Below are 16,043 nucleotides of genomic sequence, written 5' to 3'. Positions count from 1 at the left end.
TCATGGGTGAATGCGTTCTTTTCACTCTCTTTAACCCCTTAACGACGCAGGATGTATATTTGTGTCCTGCACCGGCTCCCGATATATGAAGCACGCTTAGGATCTGAGCACTGCAATGCAAAAAATTATTATAAATTCAATATTTTGAAGAAAGACAGATAGCTCCCGCACTGGACATTGGTGTAAGATGCTAATAAATACAGTCCATCTGTATTGACTAATGTTTTAAAACATATGTGTGCAACAAAAAAACAGGAAAAAAACAAGCCAACATTTTTCAGACCTTAGCGCCCTTCCGCTGTGGTGTCCAAATAGGCAAATACAACATTTAAAGGACTTGAATAGCATTATAGTGCATAATAAAACCTTTAGTGTTTGCAATTTTTTTTTCTATATAATGTTGATAATACCATTATATGTATATTTGTAATATACATTGGTTAACAAAAAAAAGTGTATATTCTTGGGCGATAAAAAGCTGTCTCTGCAGCTATTACCAGTGTGCAGGCTCCAGAATTTTCAATCATCCTGCTATGTGAGCCAGGGGTGTGTCACTGAGCCTCAGTGCACAGAGCCCTGCCTGTCCTCAGTGTACAGAGCCCTGCTTGTCCTCAGTGCACAGAGCCCTGCTTGTCCTCAGTGTACAGAGCCCTGCTTGGCTGCAGCAATGTTTAGGTAAGCTGTATGTGTCAGACATCCTCATGAATGGCCGGCCTCTGGTATGTAGGGCTAATTAAGTGGTTCCTCTTTAAAGAGTACTTGTCATGATCTTGTTAAATTTTATAATCCTCCCATTTCACTGCCCCCATCATAATAAACCACCACCTTCCTTTATTTTTTATTATTGTTTAGTTTTCTACCTTTATATTGCTCTGTATTTTCTGCTCAGTCAGAATAGGAAGGGGTGTTACCCAGCAGGTGTGACATCATCTGAAGCCATACAGGGGACAACTTTCTCCCTCACTCTGCTCCACACAGCCCAGAGCAGTTCACTGTGAGATGAGCTATGATTGGATAAGGCTGCACACACACCCCTTGGCACTCCAGACTGCATTTCCTGATTTTGGACTTCTGCCAGGCCAACAGGAGTCCAAAGTCTGTGCAAGAGATGGGGGAGGAAATGTGCTCTGGACAAGTTGGGAGACACCTATTGTCAGCTTTCTAAACACAAATAAAACATAGAAAAAAAACTTCATTTTTGTTAAAACAAAGTACATTTTGAAAGCTTTCCTTATTTATCATAAGGAGTGCAATAGCAAAAATTTGTTTTAATGACAGTGCCCATTTAAATGGAGACAATCACCGTCCAATATAGTTCTAGAAAGCCAGATTAAGTTTGGAAGAAATAATACATAATAACTCAGCATGTTGACAAGGAGATTTAGTGCTAAAATGTGCATAGATGTGTGTAGTGAATTTACCACACACCAAATAAATTTTTCTAATTAATTTTACTTGAGTTTTTTTTTTTTTTTTTTGTGATTTTCTAAATGAACAGTTGTTTTTTTTAACCTCAGTAACCCGGCAGTAAGCGGTGAAAATCCTGAACGAAATGAACTGTTTTATATGTAGCCACTACAACGTCCCAGGTGTCTTTAGCACTTAAGAATAGGTTTTATCGTGTCCGATTTCTTCATCTGCAGTGCCCTGTCAATGTATAAGCTGTTTTCGGTGGCACCTACATTAATCTCCTCAAGGCTAGATTACAGCAATGTACTCAGTGTTGGGATGCTCTTGTAACTCATTTGCAGGCTGAAGTCAATGCTGAATGCAGAAATGAGACTGGAGCTCTGAAGAGTATTAATCAACAAGAGTCATTCGGTGGCACCGAGTGGACCGGGCACTGCTAGCTGCTTCATTTACGAATCTATATTGATTTTGTCAGAAATGACATAGCTACCCATTTTTGACCTTCATTTTTTTCATAAGACATCAGCTGTGCTTGTTGAAACGCACTTTACTACTTGAAAACATGCGTGCTTTATTTATAACCGATCCTACACATATCTGACACATCTTAATACTCAGGAAGGCACGTTCAGTGAATGGGCACATAGCTGGTCCAGCAGCATCATTTTCTGTAGAGATACTGTGTAATGTAATATAATACAGTGTAATGTAATATGATGCTGTGTAATGTAATATAATACAGTGTAATGTAATATAATACTGTGTAATGTAATATAATACAGCATACTTTAGCAGTTTACCTTTCAGGGCAAAAAAAAGGGGATGTTTATGCTAATTTTCATCACCATTTCTGTGCATTTGAAGGAACAAGGGTGAAGCTTAAAACCTCCTCTGATTTGGATTTAAAGGCTGGTAAATTGGTAATCAAATATATTTAAATATTAACATATAAAAAAATAATTGTGAGCAAAAGAAAGTGCACATACTGTAATGAATATATACATGGATCAACCATAATATTAAAGGGGTACTCCACTTGCCAGCATTCAGAAGTAAATGTTCCGAACGCTGTTTTCGCACTGCGGGGGTCAGCCGCGCCCCTCGTGACATCACGGCCATGCCCCCTCAATGCAAGTCCATGGGAGGGGGCGTGACGGCACGGTATTAACATTCTTGTGGCTATTACTTTGACAAATGCCACATACCTAAACATTGCAATGCAAGTACATCTCTGTTAGGCAGCAGTATTCCCTAATGGAAGCGGCCTCTATTCATGTGTCCTGCCACACTCCTATAAAAATGTTCAGAAATACTTTCAGGAACATGGTAAAGTGTTAAACAGGGGCATGGCTATAGAGGGTGCAGAGGTAGCAGTTGCATAGGGGCCCTGGTGCCTTAGGGGGACCCAAAGCACATATGCCCCATAAGAGACCAGTATTATAATTAGCACAAGGGAAGGGGCCCTGTTGCAGATTTTGCATTGTGGCCCAGAAGCTACAAGTTACGCCTCTGGTGTTAAAGATGTAGACTTGGCTCCAAATTGCTTAAAATTCTGTATGATCAAGTTATGTGGGATGTGCTGGAAAAACTAGTATGATCTATGTAAGTGCCACCTTTTGAACTTATAGAACATTAAAGAGCTGTTTTGGTGGCATGAAGGGGGCCTAGATGATTTTATGCCGGTGGTTTTAGTGTTATGGCTGATGGGGGCATAACTCCATTGTGGCAATTATATATACTCATAGAGTACCTTGGCAGTATAGATTTTTAGTTTTTTAAATACTCTGTAGTGTGGGAGTTCGAGTTGCCAAGCCATTACTTGAGGTCATGTCAGAAAAGAAAATATTTTATAATAACGTATATGGTAACATATAAACTGAAGTAATAACCATAGCATTATCCCTCTTCCACCAAACTTTACAGTTGGTACAATCCAGTGAGGCAGGTAACATCCTCCAGGCATTAACCAAACCCAATACATCATACAGACAGGTAGCGAATCCTGATTGGTCAATCCACAGTACACGTTTCCACTGCTCCCTTATCCAGCTTTACACCACTCCATCCAATGCTTGGTATTGTGCTTAGTAATGTAAGGCTTGCATGCAGTTGCTTATCTATGGAAACCTATGTCAGAAGCTTCTAGTGCACAGATAATGTCGGAACTCTGCATTAAGTCGATAGAGCATTGCTGAATTTTAGGCACTTTGGGGGAGGTTTATCAAAACCTGTGCAAAGGAAAAGTGATGCAGTTGCCCATAGCAACCAATCAGAGTGCTTCTTTTATTTTTCAAAGGCCTTTTCAAAAATGAAAGAAGCAAGCTGATTGGTTGCTATGGGCAACTGCACCACTTCTTATTTGCACAAGTTTTCATAAATCTCCCCTTATGTGCCTCAGCTGAGATGCTGTGGTTCCTACAGGCTTTTACTTATTATTAATTATTATTAATATCATTATTAATAATAAGGATGATGATGATAATAATAATGAAGATCTAGGAGCGAAGGATTATTATTTTTGTAAAGGCAGACTGCATTGGCACAGGACAAATTTTATACACCTATGATTATGGGACTGAATAATACACTTGATTTCATTGATTAACATGTGGGGTCCAATACTTTTTTTTCCATAGAGTGGATCTACTTTCAGGCCTCATTTCTTGTTTTTCTATTTTACTCTTTTGCCCTTTGCATATTAAACTAGGCCCTCAAAATATATTAGCGATGCATCAACTGGCAGATCTTTTTTCTGAATGGGAACCTGCTACCAGTTTTATGCTGCCCAATCCACAAGCAGTATTAAACATGGACCGGCTCCCATTTCAGATGATACTTTATATGATTCACCCTGAATGCACCATTCCAGAGTAGATATAGTTGTAAGTTGTGAGATTAGTTGGGCTGAGAGTTTTTGAACTTCTGTATAAAGATCTGCCAGCTTTTGGTGAATAATGGCCATTTTCTAAACAACAGAATTGTCCTGAAAAAAATTACATTTCAATCTGCCATTTTGTGCAGTGTTTGAAGACCAGTTTCTGCTCCAGTTTTTTAAATGTAATGATAGTTGCTTCCTTTTCGAGGAAATTTACAAACAAAATTCCATCTTTGTCCCAGCAGAGATGCTAACACCTTGCTTGTTAGTGTCCGTGTCTTAAACTTTTATGGGCAAATTCTTTGCATTGTTGTTTGGTCATATAGATCCAGAGCTTTCTTTTGTCTAAAACCTCGTAAATAATGTAGCCTACTCATTCTCAGCATGTTCTCAGGGTTCTGCTGTATTTTTGGGAGACATTTTTTTGGCTAGTATCACAACTGATATCCGCATTTTCTGGAACTGTCATTAAATTTGGTCTCACTGGACATTCCATATCTTTAATGCTCAAATGTCCTTTACTAAACCTAGTTCTGGTGGGGCAAGCTGTGAAGTAACAGCATTGCCCCCTGACTGGAGAGCTGTAGGGGTTAACTTAGATCAGCAGTGCATCCCTCTCTTGTTGTTAAGTCTGCCCAGCAACTGGGGATGGTAGGTCCCAAGGGTGGGGGCTAGGAGCACCCTATCATTGAGAAAGGTTTTTCCCGAGTTTCGGAGACTCCTCCCCTGGGTATATATTGTGTCTGTTTCCCTAACCTCCCCCTCGGACCCGGAGTTTTGTCATCCATCCCTCCCTCCCTCCCTTTTGTTTGTCTGTTTGTAAAGTCACAGCTTGGCAGAAGAAGTTGGAGAGAGCGGAGTCAACCCGGGGTAGACCTCCACACAGGTCGGTGTGACAGTACCTCCTGGGTTGGCAAGAAGCCAACGTGCCTTTGGTTCCAGTTGATGTTTACAGTTTACGGTTATTTATTATAGTTATTTATATTTATAAATAAAGCTGTGGCTGATCCTCACCCACACAAAGTTGAATATTGTTGTGGTTTCAATTATTTATTCAGGTAAGATTGGGTAATAGGGGAGGATGCTTAACAGGAAAGAGCTAAATGGGTCTCTACAGTCTTGACTATGGAGTAGGAATGACAACAGAAGGAGAGCACTAGACTTATCCACTGTGCAGGTGACCGTCTGAACAGCCAAACAGGACTCCCAAACACGAAAAAGTCCAAGGTCACAGCACCAAAATAGAAACTCTGGATTTGATCAAAAGGATGTTGGTTATTGGTTCCCAACATACCATACAACATTCTGGCTATATGTTAGCCTCTGTTATGCTTGACAATGGCTAACATATAACCAAAATGTTACATGTTGGGGAACCAATAAACAACAGCCTTTTGATCAAATCCAGAGTTTGTATTTTGGTGCTGTGACCTTGGACGTTTTGTGTAAGTAGGAATGGCAGTTATCACCTAATGGAACTGACATATTATAAAAAATACTGCATTACTGTTTGGAACTCTTTTGCAGTGAGATCTTCAATACACTTTCATTTCATAAAATACTATAAGCCCAGGGCTGTGGAAATTAAAAAAAAAAAATACTTGTCCAAGGGACTAAAGCGGAACACAATCTACTTGTCCCTCAAGAAAATCCACTTTCCCTGGAAGATAAAATAATTTCAACCAAAATAGAATGTAAATTAGGTCTTTATTAGTTTCTGCACTTTTGTTTTTACCTCCTCATCCTATAATAGCCATAACTCTTATTTTTCCATCTACAGACCCATATGAGGCTTGTTTTTTGCGGGGCCAATTATTCTTTGTAATAACACCTTTCATTTTTCCATAACTTATGCTCTGAAACAAAAAAAATAATATGTGTGAGGTGAAATTGAAAAAAATGCAAATTTTGGGGTTTTCTTTTTTTCGCCATTCACCTTGTGGTCAAAAAAAAAAAAGGGGGGGGGGGGGTGGGGAGTCGGTCTGGCCCTGCTTGCCCGATACAGGGCTAAAGCTATGAAAAATTCACCTGCCCGGGACCTGGAACTACATGTCCCGGGCGTCGAGCGATAGGATTTCCACATCCCTGTAAGCCTATAAATAGGTGATAAAAAAAAAAAAAAAAAAAAACAAGTATTGGCAGTTGAAATATATAAAGGCAAAAACAAAAAAATTTAGTTAGTCATCATGTCCCATTTGGGTTAAAAACGGCAAGCAAACAAAAAAGTAAGGCTTTAAAAGCAAGGAGGCATATTTTGTCCTATAACATGTGGTATGATAAGACTTGATGAGAATTGCATTTTCAATTTCCATGTTGTGTGTTTTTGTTTTAGTCATCGAAAGTATAAATGACAGAACAAAGTTAAATATCCTATATATGTTTTATTATTGTTATCAAAAATACAGTGTGCTCAGCACCTTGAGAAAATAAGCTGCTTGTTACCAGTCAGTTCTGCTTAGCTTGAATACATCAGGCACCAATGCAGGAAATCATTACAAAATTGTGCACTTGCTTGTTATAAAATGGCTTTCCTCTGCCACAGACCAATCCTCTGGAAGTTTTGGAATTCCATCTAAAGTTTTCAAGTTTGGCAAAATGGAGAATACTCTGTAATAATAAAAACATATATATTACCATGAAAGATAAATGAGCTACAAACAGGTGAATATCTGTGTTACTATATTAAAGAGGTATAGAACTCCTTAGATGACTAAGACCCAGTAGGGCGGAAATGCGTCAGAGGGGGAGGTTTTACCTCATGTGTCTTGGATGTTTGCACTGTACTTTTAGGCTAGGTTCACACTATGGAATTTCTGCCTGCAATTCCACTTTGAAATTGCAGACAAAAATTCTGCTTAATAAAATGTACATGCAAGTCAATAGGTTTACCTTTCACCAATTCACAAGCAGAATTTGTTAGTGGAAAATTTGCTTTCAAATTTCTGCCTGAAGAATGGTGGTACTCATTCTTCAGACGGATCTACTCGCAGAAAACATAGCAGTCTGTTGGGGATGGCAATGTTTGTGTGGTCCTAGCGCCCCCTGATCTCTAGATGGAATTTTTCGTGTGAACCTAGCCTTATACTTTACGGATTTTAATACCAGTGCTGTGATCCCTTTTTGAGTTCTATTTAAAGACTGCGAAGGAAGATCGGTGACACGCACAGAGGGGAGGTGAGCGATACTCAAACTTTATTGCTTAAACCTTTATTGCTTCTATATTAAAGGGGTCTGCCCACAAACACAAGTTATCTCCTATGCTCAGTTTTGCATTTTCTTATTCAAAATGAATTTTTTTGAGCAATCTTGCCATAGTCTCCCCATCTGACCCCCTTAGACTTTTATCTTTGGGGTCATCTGAAGGCAATTGTCTATGCTGTGAAGATACGAGATGTGCAGCACCTGAAACTATGGATACTGGAAGCCTGTGCTAGCATTTCTCCTGCGGTGTTGCTATCAGTGTGTGAAGAGTGGGAGAAGAGGGTTGCATTGACAATCCAACACAATGGGCAGCACATTGAACACATGTCATAAGTGGTCAGAAACTTGTAAATAACTAATGAAAGAATAAAGTTACGTTAAAACCAAGCACATCATTGTTTTTATTGTGAAATTCCCAATAAGTTTGATGTATCACATGACCCTCTTCCTATTGAAAAAACTAAAGTTGGATTCAAAATGGCCGACTTCAAAATGGCCGCCATGGTCACCATCCATCTTGAAAAGTTTCCCCCCTCACATATACTAATGTGCCACAAACAGGAAGTTAATATCATCAACCATTCCCATTTTATTAAGGTGTATCCATATAAATGGCCCACCCTGTAGTCTATTACCATAGACATAGCAGCTAGCATAAACATCTGGGTGGGAGGTTTCTGATAAGTGATGATGTCATCCTGTAGTTCACAACAGCTTACGCAGGACAAACACCTCCTCTGACACATTAAAGGGGTATTCCGGCTTTATACATTTTATCCCCTATCCAAAAGACAGGGGATACGATGTATGATTGCAGATTCTGGGACCCTACGATCTTTGTGCAGCCCCTGGAATTCTTTGCCAGGTGCTGCCTCCAAGAGTAGCGCTGCCTCCAAGATGTGACGTTACGGCTTTGCCCCTTGTGATGTCACACCACGCCTCCTCCATTAATGTCTATGGGAGGGGTCATGATGGCCACCATGCCCCCTCCTATTGTCATGAATGGAGGGGGTGTGGCGTGACTTAACGAGGGGCGGGGCGTGATGTCACACAGAATGCCTTATGCATAGTAGTGTAAGCTGGCTTATAGATGGAGTCCATTACTAAGCCGGGGCTTAGCATTAGCACTGAAAACAGCTAGCACTAACCCCCAATTATTACCCCGGTACCCACCGCCACAGGGGTGCCGGGAAGAGCCGGTACCATCAGGCCCGGAGCATATCAAATGGCGTGGTAACAGGCTGGCATTATTTAGGCAGGGGAGGGTCGGTTACAATGGTCCTCGCCCCCCTGTCCAGCCAACAGCTGGGGTCTTCCTTTCTGGGAAGACACTGGCAGAAGGGTCTGTTCACATTGTACAAAATGTACAATGTGAACAGAACCTCACTCCCTTACCAGCCTGGCTCCTGTCTGTAGCTCCGCCCCCTACACGGACACGGAGGTGAGAGGAGCGAGGGAGGTAAGTGGACCTCATCTTCTGTATACACTATATACAGCTATCTATAGATAGCTGTATATAGTGTATACCGCCCAAAGGGTTAACCTACACTGTCCAGCAGTGTAAGTTAACTCTTTCCTTGTTGGTCTGGCGCATAAAGAACAGCTCAGCGAGGGGTTAAGTGAGCCAGCAATGTGTATACTGTATATACATTGCAGGCTCACTGTAAGTTCTCGTTGGGCAGTAGATATACAATGTATATCTACTGCTCAGCATCAGCTGTTCTCCTGGCTCTGTAGCCGCAAGCACAGCTGAGTCACGATCTTTGCAGGAACATTTTCCAGCGCAGCATGCTGTACTGGAAATTGCTGTATGGCTGCAGAGGGAAGTAGTGATGCTATGCATCACTCCTTCTCTCCGAGGATGCTGAAACTTTGGCATTTTTGCCTTCATAGTTTCAGTATTGCTGAGATTTGGAAAAACTGTCAGATCACAGCAATACACCGGGATCAGGGGAAAAAAACATCTGGAAGCAGCGTTTTTCCCCACGGAAAAAAGCCATGCAGACGTTTTGTCATTTTTTGGGGGCAAGATGCCCCCCCCTAAAAAAAACCAAAAAAAAAACCAAGTGGAAACTTAGCTTCAGGCAGACACACAATGTGGAGTGCATCTCCCTACAGATAATATAACAGAGTGTAAATAGAGTGTAAATTTCCTATACTCAATTTCAAAGTTCAAAGCAAATACAGTAAAATCTCCATTAGTGGACATCTCCCAAAAGCAGACAGTTCTTAAATTCCCGGCTGAGTCCTATAAGACTTAATTTATTTGCAGTCTCCGAATAGGGGACATTCTCAATAGCGGACACACTCTATAGGGTACAACCATTCGTATGTGACGGCCCTACCTTGTACACAGGGCCGCCATGAGTGGGTACAGCCAACACCTCAGTAAGGGGCCCAGGCCCCTGCTGCACCCCCTGCAGAAGCTACAGCACAGAAGCAGAAGACCAATGTTTAAGCAGTGGTCTCCTGCTTCTGTACGTCCGCCAGCCACATCATCTCTTTCCCTGATCCCCCTCTGCCACATTATTCCCCTGTGCCAAATCATCCCCCCATTTATTAACCCCCCCCCCGGTGCCATATTATTTCCTCTTGATCCCCCCTGTGCTATTTAATTCTCCCTTTATTGTCCTCTGTGCAAATTCATCACCCTCTCTTTACCACCATTGTGCAATTTTATTCCCCTGTTATCCAGCTGTGCCACTTTATAAAGAGGGGGTTGATGAATTTACACAGAGGGTAATGAAGGGAGAATAAAAAAGGCACAGGGAGGGTCAAGGGGAAACAATCCTAGGAAAGAGTCTCCTAGGACTGTATCCACCTTTTCCAGCCCACCGGGGCACCTGAAAGCTGAACTAATTTATGCAGGATAAGTCAGCAACTGCCGAGCCGAGAAGTTTGTGACAAATCGAATTTACTGTAAGTTCGCTCATCTCTAGTGGCTACTATTGGGAGATTCTACTGTATAACAAAAAAGTGCTATAATTAATCTAAGATTTATTAGTTCTAGCACTACACCATAGAATATATAAAATAAAAACTCTTGAATATGAAATAATCTTTGGCTATTCGGTTATCAATAGTCACCTCCTGTGGGGCCCCTGCAGCAAAAATTGTATCTACATAAATTCCAATATTAAGCCATCCTAATTACTTCACAAAACAGTACAAGAATAAATACAATATGACCAACATGATAGTTAATTGGTTTCAATGAGATTCTGCTGCTCTGTTCACACATTAGATGTTCCAATAAGTAAATGGATTCCACCAGAAAATTGTAAATTTTCTAGTTTGCGCCAGAGCAGTGCTGTTTGTTCGCTGTAGGCCTCCAGGCAGTCTCAGCCGGCATCTCTAATCCCTCCCTGTCTGGTGATCTGCTATGGAGGCTGCCAGACATTCAAATCTCCAGCTACATTTAGCCGCCTATCAATCAGTGATGCTGATCTCTTCCAGGTTCTGATTCAGGATCATTTCTGCTCAATTAACCATGAAGATCACTGATCAACAGAAGAAATTTGTGCTGCATCTCCATAGTGCTCCAATATAAAATGTGGTCATCAAATATAGACAGTCTGTACATTCGCAGCAGAGATGGTTTGCGTACTAACAACAGTTCCAGCATATAATGAATCATTCTCACAGTTTGTCACCCATTTTATCCTATTAGACAGCTTGCCATCCCAAACATGTGACCTGAAATATCCCTTATGGAAAGTGGCTTAGACTTAGATGCAACTTTTCAGATGATGCTGCTATTACATCTCAGCCTAAGCATTTGAGTCAGTCTACCCATTGTACCCCTTTGGACCAGGATCAGTCTATGGCCTCATCTGTGCACAGTGATTAGCTTATATTGAATCAAATTCTAAAAAATGAGGCGACTGAATAGGGAAAGGAAACCTGTAGTTGTTACTCCTTATAGCAGACAGTTCGGTCAAATCAGACAGGGTCAACAGAAATCAACGGAATCTTCCCATTCTTCAGCAAGAAACGATCTTTTAGAAAATAGTGCCTGAAGACATTTGATATTTAGAACAGAAGGGTCCATCTTTGGATCCTCCTATCCCCCAGCTTATATAAATCGGAAAATAATCCTAGTGCTAGAGAATAAAGGGACAATTGGTAGCAATAATGTATTGGGAGACCCATGCAGGTCAAAAGCGGCCACAAGAGAAACTAAGGGAACAAGGAAATTGGGCACGCCACTAGGTTCCTTACTCTAGACAAGAATCTCTGTAACTGGGCCTCATGTATTGAAAGAAAGTGAGGCTGAGCAAGGCATGCGTCTCTCAGCCTCCAGAACTTTGCTCATATAAGTGAATGGGACCCAGATGTACAATGGACCCCTTCACCCACAGCTTACAACATTTACCAGTATGTGGCAGCAGAATACAACAAAGTACATAGCAAACATAATAACACAGTACCATGCTACAGTATGCAATAAAGCATAATAGTTTACAAGTTTCAAAAAATGCTAAGATAAGATAATGTCTAACAACCAACAAAATGCTCCTGGAACAACATGCAGAGGGGCACTGTAGTGTTCAGGCACTGAGATATCAGGAAATGCAATTATGGAAAAATTACACTTTCAGAAAATGGGCTTCTAGTGTACAATATGGCGTCTAAAGTAAAATGTAGGAAATGAGAGGAGAGGTCAGCATGTTGGGCCTCAACGTCATCAGGCCCATCAGGTGCTGGACATTTCTGGAGAGGGAAAGTTGACCAGTTGACCATAGCAAACAATCAGATTACGTCTTTCATTTTAAAAAAAAGGCCTGTAAAAATAAAAGAAGCGATCTGATTAGTTGCTATGGGCAACTGGATAACTTTTTACTCTATAAAGGTTTTGATAAATCTCTATGTGCTCCTGAAAATAACTTTGATGTCCTGAATATAAAAGCACAAATACTCGACAACATGACAGCAACAAATGGATGTAACCTACCGTAGTCTGTAGTCTTCTAAAAATTCACATGGATTGGACTTCAGAACAAGTGACTCTAATGGAGAATGCTTTAAGTCTTCAAGCCCACTTAAAGATTCAATGTTATTCTCTGCAAGTGATAAGTGCTGGATTGCAGGAAGCTTTGGCAGCTGCTTAAAGGACCTAAAGTGATTTTTGCTTAAATTTAACTCTTTGCACCTGTAACAACCAAACTCAGTCTATTATTTCAAATAGAATTCATATATGTGTAGACTGTTAGTTTAAATCATAAAAAGTTAATTTACTTGACAAACCAAAATGACAACTGCGAAAGGACATTACGTCCTTACAGACCACCCGCTGGCTATTATAGGGGCTATGGAAATGTAACTGCATGAACAATACTATAGACACAAGATAGGATGTCTGGATATCACAACTAGATACTTGAGGGAAAAGGAGAAACAGATTTTAACCCTTGCTTCTTCTTGGACCCTACAGAGCTACAGAGGCAGAGCCGTCACGGCATTGATCAAGTGATCACCCGGCATCCTTCACTATATGAGAGCTTATGGATCTTCTTTGATCTTTATAATCTTTTAGGCTAACTTTTCACTGAAAAAAACGCCGGGAAAAACGCCAGTGCAATCTCCTGTGTCTGACGTTTTTTCTGGCGTTTTTGCATTTGAGTGCATTTTTGGCCCCTTTGGCAAAAATGTGTTGGGGACCAAAAAAAATAATAAAGTATGCAATAGGGATGGGAAAAATGTATTTAATGAAATTTTTATCTTTTATAACTACATTTTTATTAATTTTTAATAAAGTGTGTGTGTGTGTTTCATTTTTTTTTTTTTTTGCTCTCAATTTTTTATATTTTTTAGGTAGTACTACTACTCCCAGCATGGAACACACTGTTCCATGATGGGAGTAGTAGTACCTGTACTAATAGACATATTGCCCCAGGTGTCACTCCTGACACTCGATGCAATCATCCTATCTATAGCAGAGATGCGGAGCGGCTATATATAGCGCTCGCGTCTCTGCACTATACTCCAGCCGGCCAGGTATGTGAATAGAAATTCACCTCACTCATTCATATTTTCCACTCTCAGAGGAAAATATGAATGAGTGAGTGGCCGGCCGGAGTACAGAGAAGAGATGCGAGGGCAGGAGAAAACCGCTCCGCATCTCTGCAATAGATAGGACAATCGCATTCGGTGCCAGGAGTGACACCTGCTGTGATCTGTCCTTAACTGCAGGTACTACTGCTCCCAACATGGAGCACACTCTGCTCGATGCTGGGAGCTGTAGTACCTGCATTAATAGACATCGCAGCGAATGTAACTTTTGATACCTGTTGCGATCTGTCTATTAATGCAGGTACTCCTGACACCCGCTGTGATCCTCCTGTATAATGTATAGATGCGGGTGGCCGCTCTTCTACGGTCCCCTGCACTGACATCTATATACACATTACACATTAGTGCCCTGCCCGCACACATAAATTGATCCCTGTTTAAAAATTTATAAACATTTTGTTATAAAAAAGATGAATTTCCTTAAATACAACTTTTCCATGACTACTATATCTTTTTTTTTATTATTCTTTTTTAACGGTACCCTATGAAATGTTATTAAAAATGTATCTCCATCACTTTTTTGGAAGCTATAGTCCAAAAAAGAATAAAAACAGCCTGCAAAAATGCCAAAGTTAAAACCCACATGGCGTTTTTCTTGGCGTTTTTTTTTTTCTCCCATAGGCTCAACATGCTGCGACTTTGCAAAACTGCCAAGGAGCTGAAAAAAAAAACGCCAAAAAAGAGTGAAAAAACGCCAAAAGGCTTTAAAATAAATGCTAAACTGAAAAAACACAAAACACAGCTAACATCTGGCCGCAGCGTTTTTCAATGAAAAAACACCATGGGGCCGTTTTGGTGTTTTTTGGTGCAAAACACAAAAAAAAAAAAAACAAGTGGAAACTTAGCCTTATTCTGACAAATGTCACAATGATGCCTTGTAACTGGGGCTGATATGGCTTCAAAAGTTACATTGAATAAAAGCTATAGTGTGAAAAAAGATTTACAAAATTATAAACTATACCAGGTTTTGGAATCATTTCAAAGACTTTTATCATTGTTTTATCATTGAGTAAGGAAAAGAAATAAAATAAAATAAAATAAAAAAGTTCTAAGTGCAATGATAATCTTCCATGAAGGAAGATTTATTAAAACTTGTGTATGGGGAAAAGTTGAATAGTTTCTAATAACAACCAATCACATCACTTTGTTTATATTTTAAAAACGCATCTGAAAAAAAAAAAAAAAAAAAAAAAAGAAGCAATCTAATAGGTTGCTATGGGCAACTTCCCCCATGCATAGGTTTTGATAAGGCTCCCTCCATAGTGTATAAAAAGATAAACAATAAATATATACAAATAAGTAAATAACAAACAAACAAACACAAACATAATGTCACAAAACTAAATAAATACTCAAATTTATTTTGAGGTTTATTTCTACTCTCACATCCAGACTAGTACACTAAACTATTAGATGAACTTGCTACTTGCTGTATCTTTGAATTAGGGTATGTTCACACTACCGATTTGTAGCTGAATCTCCGCTCGTGGAATTCAGCGAGAGGAGATTCAGCCTGGCAGCCGGCGGCGGGGTAGGACCGCGCCTCACTGCGCCGTCACCATTGACTGCTATTCAGTGACTTCCGCGCAAAGAATGAACATGTTCTTTCTTTGCGCGGTACAATTTCAGCGGCAGAATTTTCCGCCGCTGAAATTCCGCAGTGTGAACGGGTCTCGCGGAAGACCCATTCACACAAATGCTAACGTTCACTGTGCGGAATTTAACTCCGCAGTGTGAACATACCCTTACAGTGGATTGTGACTAAAATAACACTGTAGAACATAAATATTTTTTGCTGGGCAACCATTTGGCCAAGGATAAATCTGCTTGGTATTTTTATAAATCTGCTCGGTATCATTTGCTAGGAATCACTCCTATACCTGTTTGAGCATTCATCAGCATTTACTCTCTCTTTTTAGTTATACAAAAATGCACTGGTATAAGTTCTGTACCTTGGCAAACGAATGGCACTCAAGTCTTTCGATGAGTTGTCAACCAACCAAAGCCTTTCTACTCTTATCAGGCGACGCAGAATACGCAGAAAGTTGTTTTCTTGGTAAGGATCTCCAAGATCTTGATAAGACAGGTTTAGATTCTACAAATGAACAGAAATAAATCAATCACAGGTTTGAATGCCCATCATATGACCTTCCTCACCCCATTCCTGATGTTCAGTGTTCAGGCTTAGCCATTTCTCATGTTTTGCAATTTGCCTTCCTTATGAGGAATTTATACACCAGCCATAAATAAAATTGGAGGGGGAAAAAATGATTCCCAGAGAAATTGGAATTGTATTATACTATGAAAAACAGCAATATATAATTTTCATGGAAATATATTATTTCTGGGAGATTTCTGAAATTTATCATACTCCCTAACAAGCTGTTAAAAGTTCCACTTCAGCTGCTCTCAGAGAAAATTGGATTTCTTTATAACAATCACGGCTTACGTTACAAGTCATTTGCACATAGTCAGTCATGGTTTA

The 16,043-nt window shown here is 40.1% G+C and overlaps 1 protein-coding gene across 1 annotated transcript in view; it reads right to left on the bottom strand.

Annotated features, from left to right (window-relative positions):
* Nucleotides 1-6,686: 6,686 nt before the first annotated feature.
* LOC130360643 (dynein axonemal assembly factor 11-like) overlaps nt 6,687-16,043 on the bottom strand; it is a 46,031-nt gene continuing 36,674 nt past the window's right edge. Inside the window, exons 6-8 of the mRNA XM_056563195.1 lie at nt 15,511-15,653; nt 12,441-12,638; nt 6,687-6,892 (exon numbers count right to left, since the gene is read on the bottom strand). Coding sequence (XP_056419170.1) covers nt 6,778-6,892; nt 12,441-12,638; nt 15,511-15,653 — 456 coding nt within the window. The 3' untranslated portion in view covers nt 6,687-6,777. The remainder of the gene's footprint in view (nt 6,893-12,440; nt 12,639-15,510; nt 15,654-16,043) is intronic.

This window comes from Hyla sarda, chromosome 3 (assembly GCF_029499605.1).
Source record: "Hyla sarda isolate aHylSar1 chromosome 3, aHylSar1.hap1, whole genome shotgun sequence".
NCBI classification, from domain to species: domain Eukaryota; kingdom Metazoa; phylum Chordata; class Amphibia; order Anura; family Hylidae; genus Hyla; species Hyla sarda.
This window is presented reverse-complemented; position numbering and strand designations above follow the sequence as displayed.